The sequence below is a fragment of the Eptesicus fuscus genome, chromosome 17 (genome assembly GCF_027574615.1).
Source record: "Eptesicus fuscus isolate TK198812 chromosome 17, DD_ASM_mEF_20220401, whole genome shotgun sequence".
Classification (NCBI taxonomy): Eukaryota; Metazoa; Chordata; class Mammalia; order Chiroptera; family Vespertilionidae; genus Eptesicus; species Eptesicus fuscus.
The window spans coordinates 10,906,073-10,927,280 of NC_072489.1; the positions used below are offsets into that span (position 1 = coordinate 10,906,073).

The window sequence follows — 21,208 nt, forward strand, 5'->3', positions numbered from 1 at the left end:
CCAAGCAACTACAATGATCTTTTAAAAACAGAACACACGACTCCATACCCTGCAATGACTTCCTTTACCACTTAGAACAAATTCAAACTCCTCGCCACAGCCCACAAGGACCAACTCAGCCAGGCTTTGGCCCACCCTCCACCGTCATCTCCGACCCGTCTCCCCTCCCCACCCCCACCCCAGATCACGCCGGCACCGGCACCAGTTCTGAACTCAGCAAACAGCCCGTCTCACAGCCGTGCCGGTTTCCTTGGCCTAGAATGTCCTTCTTCCCTCTCCCTTCCTGGCGCCGCCCCTCAGTTCATTCCAGGCTCTCCACAGGTCACCTCCTTTCCTGTCCCAGGTGGACAACCCCCCCCTCGTTAATCCTGACCACCTCCCGTGCTTGCTTTTCCTCCGGCTCTCAGCCAAGACCACACGAGCTACCTGTCTCGTGTCTCTCCTGTTTAAGCTCTCTGAGGGCAGAGAGGTTTTCGGTTTTGTTCAGGGTTGTACCCCAAGAACCTGGCGAGGACTTGACCCTTGTAGGTATAGAGCAGGCGTGAGCGCGTGAGCGGCCAGAGCCCCCGGACGGAGCGGCCCTGCCCTGCCCGTGGACCTGCCTGCTCGCCTCCCAGCACACTCCCGGTCTAACTCAGTCCGAATGCACTCCAAGCAAGAGCGGGCCCAGCAAAGGCGCAGGCTAGCCGGGTCCAAGGCCAGCCCCACCCGGGACATCAGGGTCAGAGCAGGATAGGCCTGGAGGCTGTCATCCTGACCCCCTCCAGTGGCCCCAGCAAGCGCCCCAGCCTGCCAAGCTGCACACCACGGCAGCGCGCCCACTGCCTGGCACCATGGGGGGCGGCGAGGAAAGCCCACCCCCTATCACCCTCACTGGGCCCCGGTGAGCTGCCTGCTCCCCGCCACTGGGCACAGCTCTCTTCTCCCAGGGCTGTGCTCACAGACGAAGGGCTCGCGCTTTCTTCCATTCGGTTTTAAAGGAAGGACTCAAGTGAACTCGCACCAGGAAAGCCGGAGCAGGGGTCACATGTCAGACCAGGGTTTAACGAATGCTGACCCGGGCAGAAAGTCTGGGCCCAACACTTGCTTTAGAGACGAGCTGACTGAGGAAGGACCAGACAGGGGAAGTGGCCTGTCTGGGAGCTCACGGGGCAGCCCTGTGCCGAGCCAGGACCGCCTGCTTCGCCGGGCTCGCCGTGAACTCTCGCACTGTCGGTCGGTGGGGCTGGGCATGCTCACTGGGAGAGACGGTTCTGCCGGCCGCCCGGCTTCGGAGTAGCCTTCCTAGTCCCTCTTCTAAACCCTGATGCAGTGCCCTCCCAGAGACGGAGGCCCAGCTCCCCGCAGTTGGAGGGAGGGCGCGGGGACGTCACCGCAGTGGCACGGTGGCAAGTAGCACCAGCCTTCTCTTGGTGCCAGGCCCCGTGTTAATCACTGAACACCCCGAAGAGGCCCTTCCATACCCATCACACGGGCACTGTTACCCCCATTTTTCAAACATGAAAACTGAGATACAGAATGACTTGGTTATTTGTCCAAAGTCTCCTGGCTGGCTGGTGGCCATGAGTTAAGACCAAACCTGAGTTCCTGGCATCCCTTCTCTCTCTGGCCAAAAGGAGGGGCCGGTCAAGGGGCCCAGAGGTGAGGCCGTTTCTCAGAAGGGGCTTCTGAGCTGTGCGACTCTAAAGCCAAGGACCCCCCCACTGTCGGCCAGGTGGTGGGGGTCGCTGAGTCCCAACCAGGGCCGGTGGCCTCCTGGGAGGGAGAGGGGGTGCCCCTGTAAAGATCCCGCATAGGCCTTCCCACCTGAGACGAAGGACCCTGGGAAGGAAGGGGAGAGGCCGGACCAGCCTGCCTCATCATGGGTGCCGCACAGGACCCACCCGCCGCGGGCGCGAGCTGCGCTGCTGTACCCCGGAGGCTCCTACCCCGGCCGGGCCTGCAGGACGGCACGTCCCGAAACCACGCGTGTCAAAGCAGCCCCTCTCCACTGCCGGTTTAGTGGCCAAGCTCCTCGTGACATTTCATTCCAGTGTGTGGAACGTACTTAGGCCACTCCTGTGGGCCCCGAGGGTGAGGGCTTTGCTCAACACCTCGGGCTGCCCCGAAGCCTCTGGCGGCAAGCTGACACAAAGCCCTTCCCTTCCCCTGGGCCGGGCCGCCTGGGGGAGCCTAGAGAAAACCAGAAGCAACCCCAAGAAAGAGAAGGTTGAACCAACAAGCAAGCAGCACAGAGCAGGGGTCCTGGTTCTGCCCTCTGCCCTCCGCCCTGCAGCTTCCTAGAGAGGAGACCTGCGTGGAGACCTGCGTGGAGACCTGCGCGGGGGCGGGAGGCTGCGCGAGTCGGGGAACTCCCTAAGCCTGTTCCCCTCCCTGGGTCACAGGAGGGGAGGGTGGCAGGACTGAGCGAAGTGTCACAGGTGATGTACTTAAGCCTGGGGCACAGCGCCAATCTGAGCGACCCGGCCTCCTGGGGGGACAGGGCAGAGGCATGGAGGGGCAGACTCCACCAGCACGGGCTGGATGGGAAACACTACTTGGCCCCCCACCCCCAGGAAAACTCCCTGCACTAGGCTTCATCCTAAGACAAGGTCCTTCCTTCCAGAAGCATCTGTTTCTTAGGTCCCTGGAGACAACAGCACATCAGAGTTGAGGGGAACAGCCTTCTGGGGTTTTCCAAGGGGGACGGGAAGGAAAAGGGTGGGGTGAGAAGTTAGTCCTCTGTCCTTAACTCACCGTGGCCTTGAGCAAGCCACCCCTGACTTCTGTCTGAACTCTGTCACCCCAAGTCATGCGGGTGGAGCCCATGGCTCTGGCAGCTCCAGAACGGGGAACCCTGACTCCAGGCCTGGGGAGTTGGGAGAACACCAGAGATGCTCGTGGCCACTTGAAAAGTCAACAATTCAAATACTGGCCAGAAAGGATGCCAGAGAGCCGGGCCCACTCCCAGCCTGGCCCGGAGACCCAGTGGCTGGGGGGAACACCAGGGTGTCTGCAGGGTCAGGAGGCCTTGCCCTCAGGACTGTGGCCACTCTGAACCCTACTAGAGCAGGAACATTCCTTTCAAAATGGTCCCACATTAAAACAGGCCAAACCAAGCCACTTCCCAGAGGGACTCTGGGAGCCGGAAGGGACGCTGGGGCCCAGCTTCCTCACGGGGGAGAAGCAGGGCCAGGCCAGGCCGGTGCCTCGCACAGGGTCACACAGCGGCCTTCCTCCGGCCGGAAGGGTGGTGCTGAGCAAGCAGCGCCTGTGCCCTGCCCAGCACAGCCTGAGAAGCAGGCAGGCCTCCCCAGAGTTCAGACAGAGGGCCTCGGCCTGCCCTGATAACAGCCCACCGCCTCCACGCCCCGCCCAGGAATGTGACTGTGTCAAAGCCTTTGAAAGGAAGGAAGGAAGGAGGGCAGGCTTATCTAGGGGAGGTGACAAGCAGCTCCTCAAGCAACTAAGAGGAGGAACCCCAACCCAGCGCCCCCACCCAGTCCCTGCCATCGCTGGCACAGCTCGGTGACCCACAGTGGGCGGAAAACCAAGATACTGAGCCAGGGTCTGCACCAGTATAAGCCAGGGAGTAAACACTTGCAGCTCTGCCTACTGTTTCAAGTCCGCAACTCCACCGTGGGAGCAGGAAAGCGGCCACAGATGAAACGCAAACGCACGGGCAGGGCCGTGTCCCACTGAAGCTGTGTGTGCACAACAGGCAGAGCCAGGTGTGTCCTGCTCAGCTATCACACTGAAACCATCTGGAGCTGGAGACAAAACAGGATTTCCTTCAGCTCGGCCACCTGAACCCCGGGAGCATCCCTACAGTTCAGGTCCACAACCCTGGTATCCTATATAATAAAAGCCTAATATGCTAAGTGTCCGATTGTCTGGTCGGCTGTTCAACCAATCAAAGCGTAATATGCTAATGATATGCTAAGGTCACTCAACCGCTCACTATGGCGTGCACTGACCAACAGGGGGCAGACAGTTGACCGGTCGACCAATCGCTATGATGTGTACTGACCATCAGGGGGCAGATGCTCCGACTGGTAGGTTAGCTTGCTGCTGGGGCCCAGTGGATTGGGACTGAGTGAGATAGGCCGGACACACCCTGGAGGTCCCTCCCCAGCCCCCTTCCCAGCCCCGATTGTGCACCAGTGGTGGTCCCTTGGCCTGGCCTGTACCCTCACACAATCCAGGACCCTTTGGGGAATGTCAAGAGAGCCAGTTTCAGCCCAATCCCGCAAGCCAGGCTGAGGGACCCCACTGATGCATGAATTCGTGCACCAGGCCTCTAGTGTCTTCATATTACTCTAACCCGTCTTCATAGCCTAAAACTGTAAATAACACAAATGATACATTTCCACAACAGAAATCACACAGCAATGAAAATGAATGCTACAACTACACACAATGGCATGAATTAATCTTACACACAATATTTAACAAAAGGTGGCAGGCTAAAAGGATAGAATACTGGTAAGGAAGTGCTTTGAGTGGAACTGAATGTTTGTGGTGCTCCCACTTCAAATCCACAAGTTGAAGCCCTGACCACTGGGATGGCATTTGGAGGTGGGGTTCGGGGAAGTGATTAGGGCTGGAGGAGGTCAGAGGGTGGGGCCTCCATGATGAGTGTCCTGTAGGAGGAAGAGGAACCAGAGTACTCGCTCTGACATGTGAGGACACAGCCAGAAGACAGCCGTCTGCAAGCCAGGAAAAGAGTCCTCATCAGACTGCCCACGCTGGCAGCCTCACCTCAGACTTGCAGCCTCCAGAACAGTGAGAAAATAAGTTCCTGTTAGGGCAGCCTACCTCAGGTACCTGTTCTGTCAGCCCAAGCTGAACAAGACAAGGAGAATACTTAGGTGAAAGAGCTGTACCTAGCATCTAGTCAAAGTTACTAGTGAGGCAAAAAAAAAAAAAAGGGGGGGGGTGACCTATAATAAAGGGGGGAAACCAATAAGATATGATGGGAAATTGAATTAGCAAAGATTTTAAAACAAATTTGGTAAATAGTCTCAGGGATTTAAAGGAAAAAATAAACAGAATGAAGAGAGAAATCAAAGCCTAAGTGACCGTGTGACCGTTCAAATGTCGGACCGGCAGCTATGATGTGCAATGACCACCAGAGGGCAGACGCTCCGCCCAGTAGCTATGATGTGCAATGACCACCAGAGGGCAGACGCTCCGCCCAGTAGCTATGATGTGCAATGACCACCAGAGGGCAGACGCTCCGACCGGTAGCTATGATGTGCAATGACCACCAGAGGGCAGACGCTCCGACCGGTAGCTATGACATGCACTGACCACCAGGGGGCAGATGCTCAACACAGGAGCTGCTAAACTGCAGTGACTTGGCAGCTGAGGTTCTTGGATGATGCACTTGGAACCAGAGAAGAGGGCACCCGATTCTGGGTTCACCCGAGAACCACCCTCTCACAATCCGGGACCCTTTGGGGGATGTCCGAGAGCCAGTTTCCGCCCGATCCCCACAGGCCAGGCCAAGGGATCCCATTTGTGCAGCACGAATCTGTGCACTGGACCTCTAGTAGAAATATAAAAAAGACCCAAATGAAACTATTAGAACTAGAATAAAGCCCAGCCAGTGTAGCTCAGTTGGTTGAGCATCACCTCAGGGATCAGGAGGTCACCAGTCAGATCCCGGTCAGGGCACATACCCAGGGTGCAGGCTCAATCCCCAGTAGAGGGCATACAGGAGGAAGCCGATCAATGATTCTCTTTCATCATTGATGTTCCTATCTCTCTCTCCCCATCTCCTTTCCTCCCTCTGGAAAAAAAAGAAAGAAATAGAATAAAGTCAAACTCTTGAAGTGAGCCAGAGGAGGAAAGAAAAGACCCATTACACACAGAGTATGCATGTATATTTTAACCACTGAAATGAAAATATACCAAAATGTGTGGGATGCAGAAAGCATACACATAAAATTCTTATACTAGGAAAAAAAGATTTATAATCAATGACCAAATCTTCTACCTTAGATGCTAGAGAAACAGCAAATAATTCCAAAGTAGAAGAAAGGAGATAATAAAAATAAGAGACAGCAATAAAAATTTTTTTATTTCAAAAGAAATCAATGAAGTTAAAAAAGAAAAACAACAGAGAAAAACATCACCTAGAGAAGTCAGATCCCCGAGTCAAACTTGCTTTACGGTGGCAGGAGGCAGGTGGGCGCTGCCTGCAGAAGGGGGGACCTGCAGAGGGCCCAGGGCAGCTTCCAAAGTGGGGGACGTGTTTTCCGTCTTCACTGGGTGATGATGGTGGGTCCATGGGCACCCAGTTGTCAACGCACCCAACTGTACACTTGAAATGGCCAAATGTTATTGTCTCATTTACACCTCAACAGGGGTGTTACTTTCAAAAAGCATTTCTGGGGGGAAAGGGACGAACAAGATGGGAATGAGACTCCCACGTAGGAGACAAGTGGCTCCAGCAGCCTGGGCCGTGCTGAGTAGGTGCTGGCAGAGATGCCGAGTCACACGCACTCCAGTCAGAGACCTGGGACTACCTGTGAGCCAGAACGGGTGCCCCGCGCAGAGCAGTGCTCCCCAGAAATCCCCCCGGGGATCAGCCTCCGGGCGCCCAGGCCCCGCAGGCCAGCTCCGCAGGCAGCAACCAGCCAGGAGAGCCTCCGACTAAGCGGTCCTTGACCTCTGCCTTGGCAAGCGTTGGAGAACACGCACACACCTGTGCTTAGCTGATCTATTTCTTAGGAATTGGGACAGCCCTTCTGGAGAAACCATTTGGACTATATAAATATGTCAGGCCATCGAAACAACGAACACACCTTCTGACCCATTTAATCTCCCTCCTGGGACTCGACTCCAGCAAATCATCCCCTACCTCCCCCACACGGAAGAATCTGTATTCCACAAAACCAACCGCTGCATCCTTATCTGGGGTCATAAAAGGAATGGAAACAACCTAAATGCGCAATACGGGAATTTCCAAAAGTACGCTCAGGAAAACTGAGCCACCTGGATGTGCTCCACGCGGGGATGTGCCATGGAAGCGCAGGCCTCGGGCTGCGAGGACGTGCCACCGGATGAGGCAGGCAGGAGCTGAGCACGAGGAGGGATGTGGTGCAGCTGGGGCGACTCGTGCAGAATTTCCCAGCAATTACAAACGTTCATGAAATAAAACTTGACGAGAAAACGGAACCACTTCTTCTCAGCAGTGAAAACGAGAAGACACGACACGAAAAAACACCAGCCTTTCCCTTTCTGGGGCATCAGCTGCCCAGAGATGGAAGGGGAGGAACATCTGCCCTCGGACCCGGGACCAGGCCTTGGGCTCTGACATTACACGCGGGCCATTCTGTCAGCCCAGCGTAGGAGGTACTGACTGTCCCGGGTGGGAGAAGGAGCGCGATGAAGGCCGCAGGAAGAGAGGAAGGCTCTCCACTCACAAAGCTGCCGTGACCAGTGACCAGGCAGGGGACGGGAGCTGCCTTTAAGTCCTCCCCCACCAGGCTGGCTTTGCCTCTCTGGGGCGGGGCGTACATATCCTGGTCTGCCTGGGACAGTCCTGGGGACACCTGTGGTTCCGGCAAAATTCTTATTAACCTCTCGTAGCAAGGTAACCTTAGGTTTCCCAGCGTGGACCACACATCCCAGGCACAACACCACACTCAGGGGAGGCATCTGTCACTGTGAAGGGAGGCGCCTCCCACTCAGCAACAGGCTGCACGCTGGGCTCAGAAGCCAACCCTGCACTTTGTAAGTCACCGAGGCAGCAACGGCAGGGTCCCTGCTCTCCGGACAGGGCACTGTCTGTGCTCACGCGCGGCCTCAGCTCTTCACTTTTAAGCAGTCCTCCTCTGAAGCAGATGCCTTCACCCGACCCCATGCCGACTACCCTCAGTGTGTATGGTGGGAAGCAATCCTGGCTCTGCAGACGCCATCTGGTGACCCCGATACAGGACTCACTCAGGGGAACCGGGAAAGCCAAGTTCTCTGGGGAGCCAGTGAGCAAAAGGCCCCCCACCCCCCTGCCTCCCTTCCTCTGCAAGTCCAGGGAGAGTGCAAGCACTTTCACTGTGGTAAGTGCGCATAATATCCAACTGCCATTTCTAAGTGTACAGCTGGGTGGGACTCGGCACGTTCAAAGGGTTATGCCACCATCGCCACCATCCACAGAACTTATTTTTTAAATATATTTTTATTGATTTCAGAGAGGAAGGGAGAGAGAGAGATAGAAACATTAATTATGAGAATCATTGAATGGCTGCCTCCTGCACAACCCTTACTGGGGATGGAGCCAGCAACCCAGGCATGTGCTCTTGACCGGAATCGAACCTGGGACCCTTCAGTCTGCTCTATCCACTGAGCCAAACCAGCTAGGGCCACAGAACTTTTCATCAGGCAAAATTGACACTCCACCCATTGAACAATAACTTCCCCATTCTCCCCTCCCCCCACTCCCTGGCAACCACCATTCTACTTTCTGTTTCTATGAATTTGACTGCTCTGGGTGCATCACTTAAATGGAATCATACAGTATTTATGCTTTTGTGTCTGGCTTATTTCACTTCCCACAGCGTCCTCAAGGTTCATCCACTTGTGGCATGTGTCAGGACTGCCTTCCTTTTTAAGGCTGAATTTCAGTGCATCCTAGACCCCATTTCGTTTATCCATTCACCTGGCAGATGATACCTGGGTTGTTTCTACCTTTGGCTATTACGAATAACGCTGCTACGAACATGGGTGTACAAACATCACTACAGACCCTGCCCTCAATTCTTTTGGGTATATGCCCAGAAGTGGACTGCTGGATCCTATGGTAGTTTTATTTTTTAACGTTTTGAGGACCCACCATTCTATTTTCCATAGCAGCTGCACCATTTTACAGTTGCACGAATAGTGCACAAGGGTTCCAATTTCTCCACAACCCTGCCAACATCTGTCATGTTCGGTTCTTTTGTAATAGCCATCCTCATGGGTTTAAAGTGGTATCTCTGTGGTTTTGATTTGCATTTCCCCAAGTCAAAGTGAGATTTTTGCGCTAGAAACAGGTCTAACACAAACAAATGATGATTATAATACTTCTGTAAAATGTAAGAAATGCTGGTGCCCTCAAAATGCTATGCTGGCGGGGAGCGTTGTTTCCTGACACACCTGTGATCGGAACAGGTGCAGTTCAGAACAGACACACACACGCGCATCCGCCTGTCTCACCCTAAGGAGCCAGGATTACCATTCCCGGCCTCTTGGAAAACATCTGTCCCTAAACTGGAGGGAGAGAAGCTTCAGAAAACTGCTAGAGTTCAGGTGTTTGTTATAAAGGCTGCGGAAGGGGACAATCTGCTAAGTGAAACCTGTGCTTGTTCCAGCACCTGGAAGTGGTCCGAGCAACAGCAGGCTGCGCTCCGCATACTCAAACCGGCCTGCTGAGCCCAGGCAGGCAGTCCTCTGCGGCACCGCGCACCGTTATCTCGTCCAAACACACCAAACACTGCAAAAACTCCCTGTCTGTGCTTGGCTTCAAAATCTCCGAGGGCGCGGCTGTGGGGGTAGACACGACACGAGATTGGGTGAGTTGGTAATTTTGGGAGCTAGGGTATGGGAACATGGGCGTCCATTATCCTCTTTTTAAAAAAGAGAACTACTCTAAGGAGGTAGGGGCTTTGCATACCATTTGAGACGCTCTCAGCAGCCTGTGGGGCAAGCAGCAGGTAGGTGAGATCAGTATTTCATAAGGAAAACACGAAGCTTAGAAGGTCACGAGTTCTAGAGAGTCCAGACTGGCCCCATGCGGGTCCCTGAGGGCTCTGCAGCCCGATTCTTAGGTCTCACGCAGACGCCCAGCTCCTGGGCAGGTGACAACAAATCACCACCAAGAACGCAGCAGGGAAGGGCCAGGCACCTCCCCAGCCAGGTGCCTGGCATCTCTCCTTCCCTCCCCTGCCCCCTAAACCTCCCCCCCACGCTCTCCCAGGCCTCATTTTCCCGACGGTTCCTTTTTGTCCCTTCCTGTTCTGCCCCAGTGCACACGAACTGAACAATGATTAACTCTCGACCATGCGCACTGCCAGTTCTGCAAAACTCGCAGCAAACTGCAGCAGCCTTCAGCCACCAAACAAATGGCCACGATTCTGGACTCAGCAGCTCCACTGTGTGAGTCTGTCGCTGCAAAGGTGCCGTCAGGCAAATGAGCACAGCTTCCCCAGAGCAAGGACTCTGTTCTGAAAAGCCTCTGAAGACATGGGGACATCAGGACGCTGAGCCACGGCAGCGCTGGGAGAGGTTCCCTCCAGCTGCAAAAATCAGGATGAGACTCCGAGGTCAGGGCACAAGGCCAAGAAGCAGAGCCGGCGGGATGAGGACAGCTGCATGTGCAAGTGGCCAAAGTGTGAGGCGGCGGCCTGGCAGGTGCGCTCCACCACACAGGGAGCAGTGCGGGTCTGGAAGCCACACACCTCGAGGATGGGACAGCCAGTCCCCCCATGAGGAAGGGCCCTGAGGTGTGTCTACTAAGGAACCACGTCCAATGCCGGGCCCTGCCCTACTTCAGGGCAATGACGACATTGGGGAAAGTTGTCTGAGCTCAGGAAAGACCTGGGTGAACGCCCTGCCATTGAATTCCACCCTATTTCTCCAGGACAGAAACCCCCACAACTTTGAGATACATCGTCAGGAGGTGGTGCTGTATAATCAAGGGTGGAGGCCGGAGAAGTGTTCGTAAGTCCGCCTTGTTCTCCAGAGTCTCAGGCCTAACAACGGTGACAGACGGTCACCAGACACTGCGGTGAGCCCTTCATGAGGTGTATGAATGTTGAGTCACTATATTGTACACCTGAAGCTAATACGATATTGTCAACTATAATTAAAAATAAGTTTAAGGAAGCCAGCTGGCATGGAGGAAAAAAAAAATTCCAATCCCAACAGGAAATGCCAAAATCCACAGTGGAGGCGAGAGGTGGCACCGTGGCCGCTCGCTCTGTCCGTCCTTCTCCATCTGCCCACACAGACACTGGTCAGCAATACCTGCTACGGTTTTATAAGCCTCTTCGTGATCGTGCCCTCGCCCTCCTGCCCAGCAGAACCAATGTCTGTGTCTCTCTGGACCAATCCCACTGGCATCACACCCGCGCTGTATCTTCCTTAACCCCTGGACCACCTCCAGCCAGTGCCCAATGGGCCTGCTCCCCTTCTGGGCCAGAGTCCTTGAAAGAAATGTCCTAAGTCACCAGTCTCCATTTCCTATGTCCCACTAGCTCCTCGGCCAACTCCAGGTGGGTGTCAGCCCCCCCCCCCCCCCGAGCAAAAAGCAGCTCTGGTCAAGGTCACCAACAACCCTCACCTTGTCAAAGCTAATGTCAACTTTATGTCCTCCCAGGGGACAGCTCATCGCTCCTTCCTACTTGAAAGGCTCCCTCTCCGGGCTGCACAACATAAAGCCTCATCTTCCTTTTACCTTGGGCCACTCACACACAGCCAATGGTGGAGTGGACTTCGCACCAAACCCTGCCTCCGCATCCCAGGGCTCAACAGCCAGACCTCCCTTCAGTCAACAGGATCTCATCCTCTCCGTTCCACCCCTTCCTGTGATGGGGGTTTAGACTCCAGATGGGGGTTTAGACTCCATGAGGGTGACATCTCTATATACCTGGCTAAGAGAGCATCCAATCCCTCCTGCCCCAAAATTCCATCTCAGAACATGGTCCCACCATCCACCCCCTCACTCTGCAGGATCATTCCAAAATCAGATCATGCCATCCAACTTACAACCTACCAAGAGTCGCTACAAGAAGTAGAACATAACTCCATCCTCACTGAGAACTGGATGGTCCTACCTGACCGGGCTCCTTCGTGCCTCTGTCCTCACCTGTCTCCTCTCCTCTGCACTCACTCAGCTCCAGCCACATGGCCTTCTCCTCGTACCTGGCACATGCCAAGCTCACTCCTGCCTCAGGCCTGGCGCTTCCTTCCCCAGATCCCCACGTGGCTGCCTCTTCACTCATATCCAGGTCTCGGTCCACAGGTCCCCTCCTCAGGATGTTCTTTTCTGAGCACCCCAGTCAAGGAGCGTTTCCCTCCCTGCCCCACTGCTCAGGAGCTACTACCACTGCTGGTTGAACACGGCACCGCGGGGCAGGGCTTTATTGCCCTTGCCCAGTCTGAACTTCCAGAGCCAGAACAGGGCCTAGCCCACAGGCTGATGCACACAAAACACCTTGCCCGGATGACTCCCTGGGGCATTCCTGGGGCAGGGATGGGGGAGACAAATATCTGGGCCAGAGCCCCAAGCCATCCTGAACCCCCAAGGCTGGGGTAGCCTGGTATTCAATCACCAGAACACCTGGACCACTCAGTCTGGTTTTCAATCACCTGGGCCTCCCCCATCACAGCACTTAAGGGCCTATTTTATAACTTGTTGCTAGAGCAGGGCTCACCAACCCTGCCCACCATCCCATGCAGTCTCAGAGGGCCTGGCAAATCCAAAGTACGTGAAGAATCATGATTTACTAGTGAAGCCCTAAGCAAGGGAAGGCGGCCGCGCTCATCCACTCACCCAGAAGACGATGTTGTAACTGAAGAGCAGGTACTTGTACCAGCAGCTGACCTCAGCGTTGGAGTATCTATAATAGTGCATCTTCCGAGAAGCAGGACCTGTGGAGAGACGTGGGAGCCATGAGGCAGCAGGTTCAGCTTCAAAACACCTCCCCCAACCTGCTCCCCAAGGAGAGCGAGAGCAACAGTAAGGCTCCCACAGACTCGGGAGTCTCCAATTGTTCCCTGTGTTCTCTCACTCATCGGCGCAGTTTACTGTCAAGGTCAGCTATAAGTTAGGCCAGTGGTCAGCAAACTGTGGCTCGCGAGCCGCCGCAGTTTGCCGCTCTGTTGACTAATGAGTTTGCCGACCACTGAGTTAGGCAAAACTCAGGTTAAGTCAACTTTGTGAAAACAGCCAAAAAAAATAACAGAATTTTTGAAAGAATGGAGAATGGTGATTCTTTAAGAGTCTCCTAAATATCAGGACTTCTGCTTGGTGCCTTCTCAAATGTTCATCTCATCCCCTCTCCTCTGGGTATTGATTTTTCTACTTCATGGTGGAGGAAGCAGGAGTTCCGGAAGGTCATGTGACTTGCTCCAGGACAAGACAAAAAACAACAACGACCGACCCCAGGATCTGAACCAAGGACAGGATTCCACGGCCCACGCTCCTTCTGCCTACCCGACCCGGGGCAGAGCAGCCAGGAGTGGAGAACCAAGGGAGAATGGGGACGTGGCCGTTCTGGGAAGTGAAGACAAAGGCCAACCTGGACGTAAGGTGGCAGTGGCCAGTGAAGAGCAGACAAACTTCAGGCTCCATGTTTGTTCAGGTAAGGTTTTCAGAGACAGCCTCCGAGCTCAGCCCGCACGGAGGGAGGAAGGCCAGCACCCTGGCCTGGGCGGGACATCCCATGAGCCCAGCTTTCACCCCCCGCCTTCCTCTTCTTCCTCCCTTGCTTAACCTCCCCCTCCCTCTCCCCACGCCTCCCCACCAAGATCACTGCTTTGGCCTTAAACTACAAACATTCTGTGAACTGCACAGGGTGCAGGGAGGGGCCACTCTATCTGTGTCCATCCCCCAAGCCCTCTCAGGAACCCTACAAAAAGGAGGTACCCCAAAAGGGAAATTCAGAGGGCCTGACCCACCTTCACTCCTTTACTTTCTGAACCCAGCGGTGACCAGGTGAGCCCCTAACTCCAAAGCAGTGGCTGAAGGATGAGGAAGGAGGACGGTGCCTCAAGCTGACCCACAGGGCAAGGCGGGATCTGAGGTTCACGGGGGAAAGCTCTCCCCGAGCCCCAGCCTCCCACTTCCCAGGGTGAGAAGAGGGGCATCACATACCAGAACCAAGGCAACAACAAACAAGTGAGGACACCACCAGCCCACAGACACCAGTAAGAAGCGAGCTCCTGCCACGCTGCGAGCGGCTGCTGCGAACCGCCCTGCGAGGCAGCCTCAGGGCCTGCCGCTGTTCTGAGAGAGCGGTGCCAAGCAGGGACATGAAAACCACATCCCTCTAGAAATGGGTGGTGTGACTGCTCAACCACCTTCCCACAGAGCGGGATCCACAGGCACAATCCGGACACCACCATTCGCCCAGCCCCTCCCTCCAAGAGGAACGGGAGATGGTCAACGGCCTGCGGGGGGAGAGGCCGGTCTAGTCTCAAAAGCCAGCCAGGGAGAGGGCAACAACCCCGCAGCCCATCCCCACCTCCCCATCCCGCCATCAGAACAGCACTTCCGGCTCTGGCCAGGTTGCTCAATGGTTAGAGCGCCGCCCCCTTCCCCCCAACCAAAAGGGTCTCAGGTTCAATTCTGGTCAAGGGCATGTACCTCGTACTGGGTTTCAGGTTCAACCAACTGATGTCTCTCTCTCTCCCCCTCCTCCATCCCTTCCACTCTCTAAAAATCAATGGAAAAAATATCCTCTGGTGATTAAAAATAAAAGAACAGCACTTCCACAAAAGTCACCTCCAAGAATGAGTGTGAACTACTGGACACCAGGGCACACAGGAGGCCTGAGCACGGCCTGGGCCACAAAGGTGGCCGCAGTGAGAGGACCAGGAGCTCCCATGCAGACTCCTTCCTTCAGCAACATGACCTGACCCAGGGCAAGTCCCCCCTCCTCCCCCCGCCACCCTAAGCCTCAGCATCCTCAACTAAAACAGGACCTTAGTGACTGATCCCTGATGTCACTGGTGTTGAGGAGACCAGCTGGCAGCATCAGCATGATTGGTTCTAACACAGACTTCAGCCTGGCAGTGTGGCTCAGCGGTTGAGCATCTACCTATGAACCAAGAGGTCACGGTTTGATTCCCAGCGGGGGCATGTGCCCGGGTTGCAGGCTCGATCCCCAGTAGGGGGCGTGCAGGGGACAGCTGATCAACGATCCTCCCTCATCATTGATGTTTCTATCTCTCTCCCTCACCCTTCCTCTCTGAAATCAATAAAAATATAAAAATAAATAAATACAGGTTTCAGGGCCCTACACTCTAAGGTTCTTCACCTACTTGTTGATTCCTCCCCCTGGAAAGAGAAGGTACTCGACTCACTAGTACCTTCAGGTGGGGCGAGCTGGCCCCAGCCTGCACCCCAGTCCTACCCCCACGTAACCTTGGAGCTGGGAGGAAAGGCTGCCTCATGCCCCTGCTCTGCTCTGTTTTGCAGGCCAGGGCTGGAGAAGCAGGGCCTCAAGGTCAGGGTCACACACAAGAGGAGCCTAGTGTCCACATGAGCACAGCCCAGAACTTAAATTGAAGGAGGTAAGCAGACGACTTGTTTGGACTCCAGCCCGAGCCACATCCTCCAACGCGGGACAGGGCCCGCTGGCCGGTTTGTAGGGAATACGGCCAGTGCCGAGCTCGGCCCAGTGCCTTCAGAACCTCAGAGAAGGATAAAAGATTGATGAGCACGGCTGAGCTGCCAACCTGAGGTGTGAGCCACATTTACAAAGAACCCCAAGAAGCCAATAAAGGCAGTGGTGCTGAAACTGCAACCCTGATCAGACCCAAAACTTCAGCGAAAATGACTCCAAAGTGGCTGTCATCCCCGACATTTCATCTCATTTGCTAAACTGAGTCACATCAGAGAACTTAGCTCTCTACCAACTAATGAATTCAATTAACACCAAATCCATTTACCTTAAAGCACACACAGACTGAGTCTTAGCTCCCTAAAAGAAGATGCATGAGCTAATTACCACCGCCAACACAGAAGGCGCTCCAAAAGCTATTTTGTGGGGGCTTCTTGCATTAAAAAACAACTCTCAGAAAAACGTAATTTTACATCCTCAAACTGTCTCTCAAATCCAAAACATTAAAACAGAATAAACCATTTATGAGGCAAATAGAAGGCAAGTGTTTAAAATCAACTTCTCTAAACATTAGGGAAAGTTAGCATCATTTAAGTGTTGAGGTAGCTGGAACTAAATAATAAGCCAGAATCCCTCTAAATCCTTAAGGCTGAATGTAGGTCACAGGCACACACACACGCCCATGCCCACGCGAGAGAGCAGGTATTTCAGGCCTCCGTTGACCTTCACTTTTGAGTCAAGAGGGGGAAAAATCCAAAGAACAAAAATATCAATATAAAACAGAAAAAGTTTTAAAACTCCCATACAATTAAAAGGTACATTAAAATAAAAAAGGAAACACAAATGATGTTATCAGCAGCAATTATAACAAAGGGTAAATATTTACAACATGAAAACTCAGACTTAAAATAAAATACTTCATTTTTAGAAACGACAAAGAAAATGGACATTATACTGAAATGAAAGGGCAATATAGTTACCAGACGGAAAAATATGCAACGTCACCGGAAATAAAACTTAAAGACAATCCAGAGATGTTATTTTGCACCTTTTAATTTAACAAGATAACCACCACTGTGGCTGGCAAGCCCATGTGAGGCTGGTATGTTCATACCTCCATGGCAGCAGACTAAACTGTTACCACACTTCAGTTAGCAACACGGTTAGACATTCAACCCCCTCCTCCCCAAAATGGTCACACCCCTAATCCAATAAATGCATGACTAAGAATCTGCCTCAAGAAAATAAACCAGGAGAATAAAAAGAATATGCATCAAGTATGAAACCTGCACATCACAGTTTGCAATTATGAAACAATTTGTAGGCATGTGCTTAAAGGCCAAAATGGAACATGAAAGCATGAACATGGTTGCATGGGGTGGTAAATTTAAAAGTGATTTTCTAAAAAGGTTTCCATTGATACACTTACCATTACGACCTTTGTATTATCAATGTACACTGAGGCTTTTGCTACTGCTGGAGGGGGCGGGCATGCCCACTTGGAGGATGCTGCCCCCCCCCCCCACAGTGTGGTGACCTCAGCAGTCACTGTGAATAGGGCTTGTCTACCTTGGGATTACGTTAACCTATAAAATCCCTCCTGCTCTTCTCCCTGTCATTTTTAAAAAATATATTTTATATTGATATTTTGAGAGAGAGAGAGGAAAGGAGAAAAACATCGATGTGAGAGCAAAATATTGATCGGCTGCCTCCAGCATGCCTCCTACTGGGGATGTAGCCTGCAACAACCCAGGCATGTACGGGAATCAAACCTGTAACTTTTCAGATGCTGGGGACAACGCCCAACCAGCTGAGCCACACCAGCCAGGGCTCTTCCTGTCATGTTAATTACAAAAGTAGCACATGTTTAATCATAAAATATTTATAAAGAACAGAAGTGTGAAAGGTGAACTGGCAATGAGAAAACACTGAAAATGGCTCTTACATTTTTTGCCATGGCCCACACACAGTAAGCAACAACAAAATCAATCCAGTGCACACGTACTTGCATACTCAACTAAAGTGAGTTTCATGAAACAATACTTCCCCTTATTACATGGCATGCATTCTAGACTTGCTGTGGTTTGAATTTTTTTTTTCAGAAAAAAAATTATCCCTGCATATAATCTAAGAATCAACTATTGTAAAAGCTGTGCTGAGAAAAAGAGCAGATCCGAGGCCCTAGGCCAGGCCTCCCCCCTTTCCCAGGGACACTTTCAGCTTCTCACTGATCTCAATGTTGTCAAAGACAAAATCACAGGCCCAGCATGCCGTCACTTGTGCTAGAATCCCCTGACGCCAAACCGAGAGTTAACACCTGATCTAACTGCAGTTTCTACTTCTGCCAGAAACATGATCTTCATTAAGCAGGCTTGAATTTTCTGGTCAAGCACCAGTAAGGTAATCTGTCACATGGGCCCCTCATTCCCCATAGAAAGCAGAGGCGATATGCATGATAAAAACCCTCTCTTCCCCCAAAGAAAAGATTTCTAGGCCCTAAAATAATTATTTCTTCTGTTAATAGCTCCCTCATCTCACCCTTTTTCCGATAAAAACCTTCCATTTTGTAAAATGCCTCAGAGCACCCTTCTAGCAGCTGGATGGATGCTGCCTGATTCATGAATCGCTTAATAAAGCCAATTAAATCTCCAAATTCACTGGGTTGAATTTTGTTTTTCTAATAATGCTTACACCCCAAATATCTCTTAGAAATTTCTGTATATAATATGCTTGTATTTCTACCCCTGATTTTTCAGTTGTAGTTATTACCTATCCACTTCCTACCCTGGAAAACAAGAATATAACAACTCGCTTTACACTCCTACAAACCACCTCTCCCCTAAATCACCGCCTCACACTTCTTTCCCAATTATAGTTAGCTCCAATTATAGTTATGTTGTAGGCAGTTAGACAGACGTGAGCAAAGCAAGGACATGGGCCAGGTGCAGAAGGTCGGGGGGTGCGGGGGGGGGGGGGTGCGGAAACCCCAGGTGCCTAGCCATCAATTGCAGGGTGGGACCTTGCCCCCAGGGTGACTTTTCCTCCCCTAGTGTATCGCTGGTCATGAGGTTTGGACCCCTGACCTTTCCTCCCTAGAGATAACAGCTAGGCCTCAGTTGTATTTTGGCTCCAGGCCCAGAAAAGCAACAAAACCAGCCATCGCTGACGTAAGGACCAGATGAATCAAGACCCCCTGCCCTGGTGCCAGTCAATCAGTAGAGACCACAACCCTGAACGAGCACATCTGGAAAGCTACTGCATATTCTATTAAGATCTTTCCCTGGGACCTCCCTTAAAAACCTTATGGAGGACCCAGTGCCCTCTCCCTCCAGGGAGCATGCGCAAGCCTTTCCCTTTCCCCTCCCCCCTCTCTCCCCCAGGCTCCTTACCATTAGTTTCCTCACTCCCAAGCTCTGAGGGCCCTTCCTTACCTCCATGCTTGTTTCCTAAGCCCATTTATTCTGGGAATGACTTCTTCTACCTCTGTGATTTACCAAATAAACGTTCTCTTACAGTTTGGGTCTTGCTCTGAATTCTTTCCCAGCCAGAACCTACCCAGGTTGTAGAACCCAGGTTTGGTCATACCCCACTGGTCAGACAACCTGGTGCCATTCCACTGCCTACAACAGTTAAAACTATAGCTTTGGGTAGAGGAATTTTCAGAGTTTACATTATTATGGCCATGTGAGCAAGCCATATAAGCCATAATTACTTTTCCTGTACAACATTTTGTTCTCTGGAATTAATAATTCTGATTTTCCTCTTTGCTTACTTTTCGGTGAATTTATTTCCTCTCAGTAAGTCCATTCACATCAGATGTTCTACCTCTGCTTCTTCCAGAAGAAACCTCTCCTGGCCTCTGAGCTGCTTCCACCTGGACCGGTGCGCAGCCTCCCCTTCACCTCCTTTGGGACACAGCCTATGAGACATCCAGTCTTTGCTCGCCTTGTGGGAAACCCTTCCGTGCAAAAGGCAAGCTGTATGTCTGAAAATAGCTTTATCCTCCCTGAATAACACTTGGGCCGAGTATGGAATTCCAGTTAGAAATCATCGCACTGAATGATGAAGCCATCACCCTCTTAGCATCGTCTCTAATCTAATGTATTGAGAAGCCCCCAACCACCAGGTCCCTGATCTCTGCACCTGCCCCGCTCTCTCTCCCTGTAAACTTGCAGCACACGGACAAGTCAGGGTCCTGCTCTGGGTCTATCTCCACCCACTCGGCTCAACATCCGATGAACCCTTCTGACAGGGAAACCGATACCCTGCTCTTCCAGGAAAACGTTTTCTTGATCATTTTCCCACTTGGTTTTTCTCTGTTCTCTCTTTCTGCAACTCCTTCCTACTCATGGATATGGGAACCCTGGCTGATCCTTTAATTTTCTTACCTACTCTGCTCTATTATCCATTTCTTCATCTTCTTCCTCTTCGAGGAGACTCCTTCACTGTTTCTACTGACATATCTTTTTGTATTCAAGTACCATTTGGATCACTCATGGTCCAAGAACATTCAAATAATAACCCAGAAAGAAACGGATATGAAAGGCTGGTCTTCAAACCTTATAGCCAATGATGTCATGCTGGCCTGTGATCTCGATGACATAAAACTACATCCACACCTCCATGGCCACCAAACCATTCAACGAGCTTCCTTCACTGTGAGCTGTTTGATGCTACCAGTCTGAGCACTAGTGACTACTGCTTTCAAGCTCCAAACAGCTGCAGGGATCTCAGCAGGGGTTGGAAGAACCAGCTCAACCTTGGCCTCGTGCCAGATGTGGCCAACAGAGGCTCAGCTTCCAGTAAGTGACATCAGCCTTTACAGTGCAGGGCCTTCTCCACAAGGTCACAGACCACTGGGCCACGGCTCTAGGATCAATGCCCTCACCTTTATCTTCTAATAATTCTGTTAACAGTTTTGCTCTGACCTTGTTTTTAACTTTTAATCCCTTTTTTGTTTTCTAAATTTTTGTAGTATCTTATTCTCATTGCACGGATATGATATTTTTCTTATCTCTCTGAGAATATGTCTAATTTTTTTCAAGATGCCCTTCTCCCTAAATTGACTATTTTGTGAACAAAAAGGTGCCACAGGCTAACCTGACTAACTCAGGGAAGGCCTGCGTGGCGGTGCTGCAAACTCAGAGACCTAAGGTAATCACAAAGGATGGCCTGAAATTAAAATCTTTTCATTGAAAAGCAGTTAATAGTGGGCAGTCATGTCCGAGGCCAGTATCTTCCCTGACAAAGATCAACTTCACTCTTTACTAAGCATATCGTCTTTTTCCCATCTAAGATAATACACCTGTGGAATGTCAGAGTAACTTGTCACTTCCCTTTTTCTGGACCCCTCAGGATACAACCAATGTGCCAGGACGGAAACCACAAATTCCCTGATGGTTATTGTTACCTTGTTAATTGTTGATTGTTAACTATCCAGTACCCACCTATGTAAAAGTAGTATGTGTCTATCATTTTACTTTTTATCCAATCCCAGAGGTTCCCCCCGCCCCCCGCTTGCTTTCTCCCACCTCCCTAGTAAATCACCAATGGATTTCATGTAACCCATTTACGTCCCCTCTGATTATATAAAACAAGGTGAAAAAACTCCATTCTCTGGAGCGTTATCTCAGTATGTTGAGATTGTGCTTCTTGGCAATTGTCAATAGTTTGGCTCAAATAAACTCACAAAAATTCTTTACAGGGCCCTAACCAGTTTGGCTCAGGGGCTAGAGCGTCGACCTGCGGACTGAAGGGTCCCAAGTTCGATTCCAGTCCAAGGGCATGTACCTTGGTTGCTGGCACATCCCCAGTAGGGGGTGTGCAGGAGGCACTGATCGATGTTTCTCTATCATCAATGTTTCTAACTCTGACCCTCTCCTTTCCTCTCTGTAAAA

General features: G+C 51.9%; 1 protein-coding gene across 3 annotated transcripts in view; it reads right to left on the reverse strand.

Moving 5' to 3' along the window:
• The window catches only part of TSPAN14 (tetraspanin 14), a 62,163-nt gene that overhangs the window by 12,833 nt on the left and 28,122 nt on the right, over window positions 1-21,208 (reverse strand). For all 3 annotated transcript variants that reach the window (XM_054729038.1, XM_008149114.3, XM_054729037.1), the window contains one exon: window positions 12,518-12,615. In XM_054729038.1, coding sequence (XP_054585013.1) covers window positions 12,518-12,598 — 81 coding nt within the window. In that variant the 5' untranslated portion in view covers window positions 12,599-12,615. The remainder of the gene's footprint in view (window positions 1-12,517; window positions 12,616-21,208) is intronic.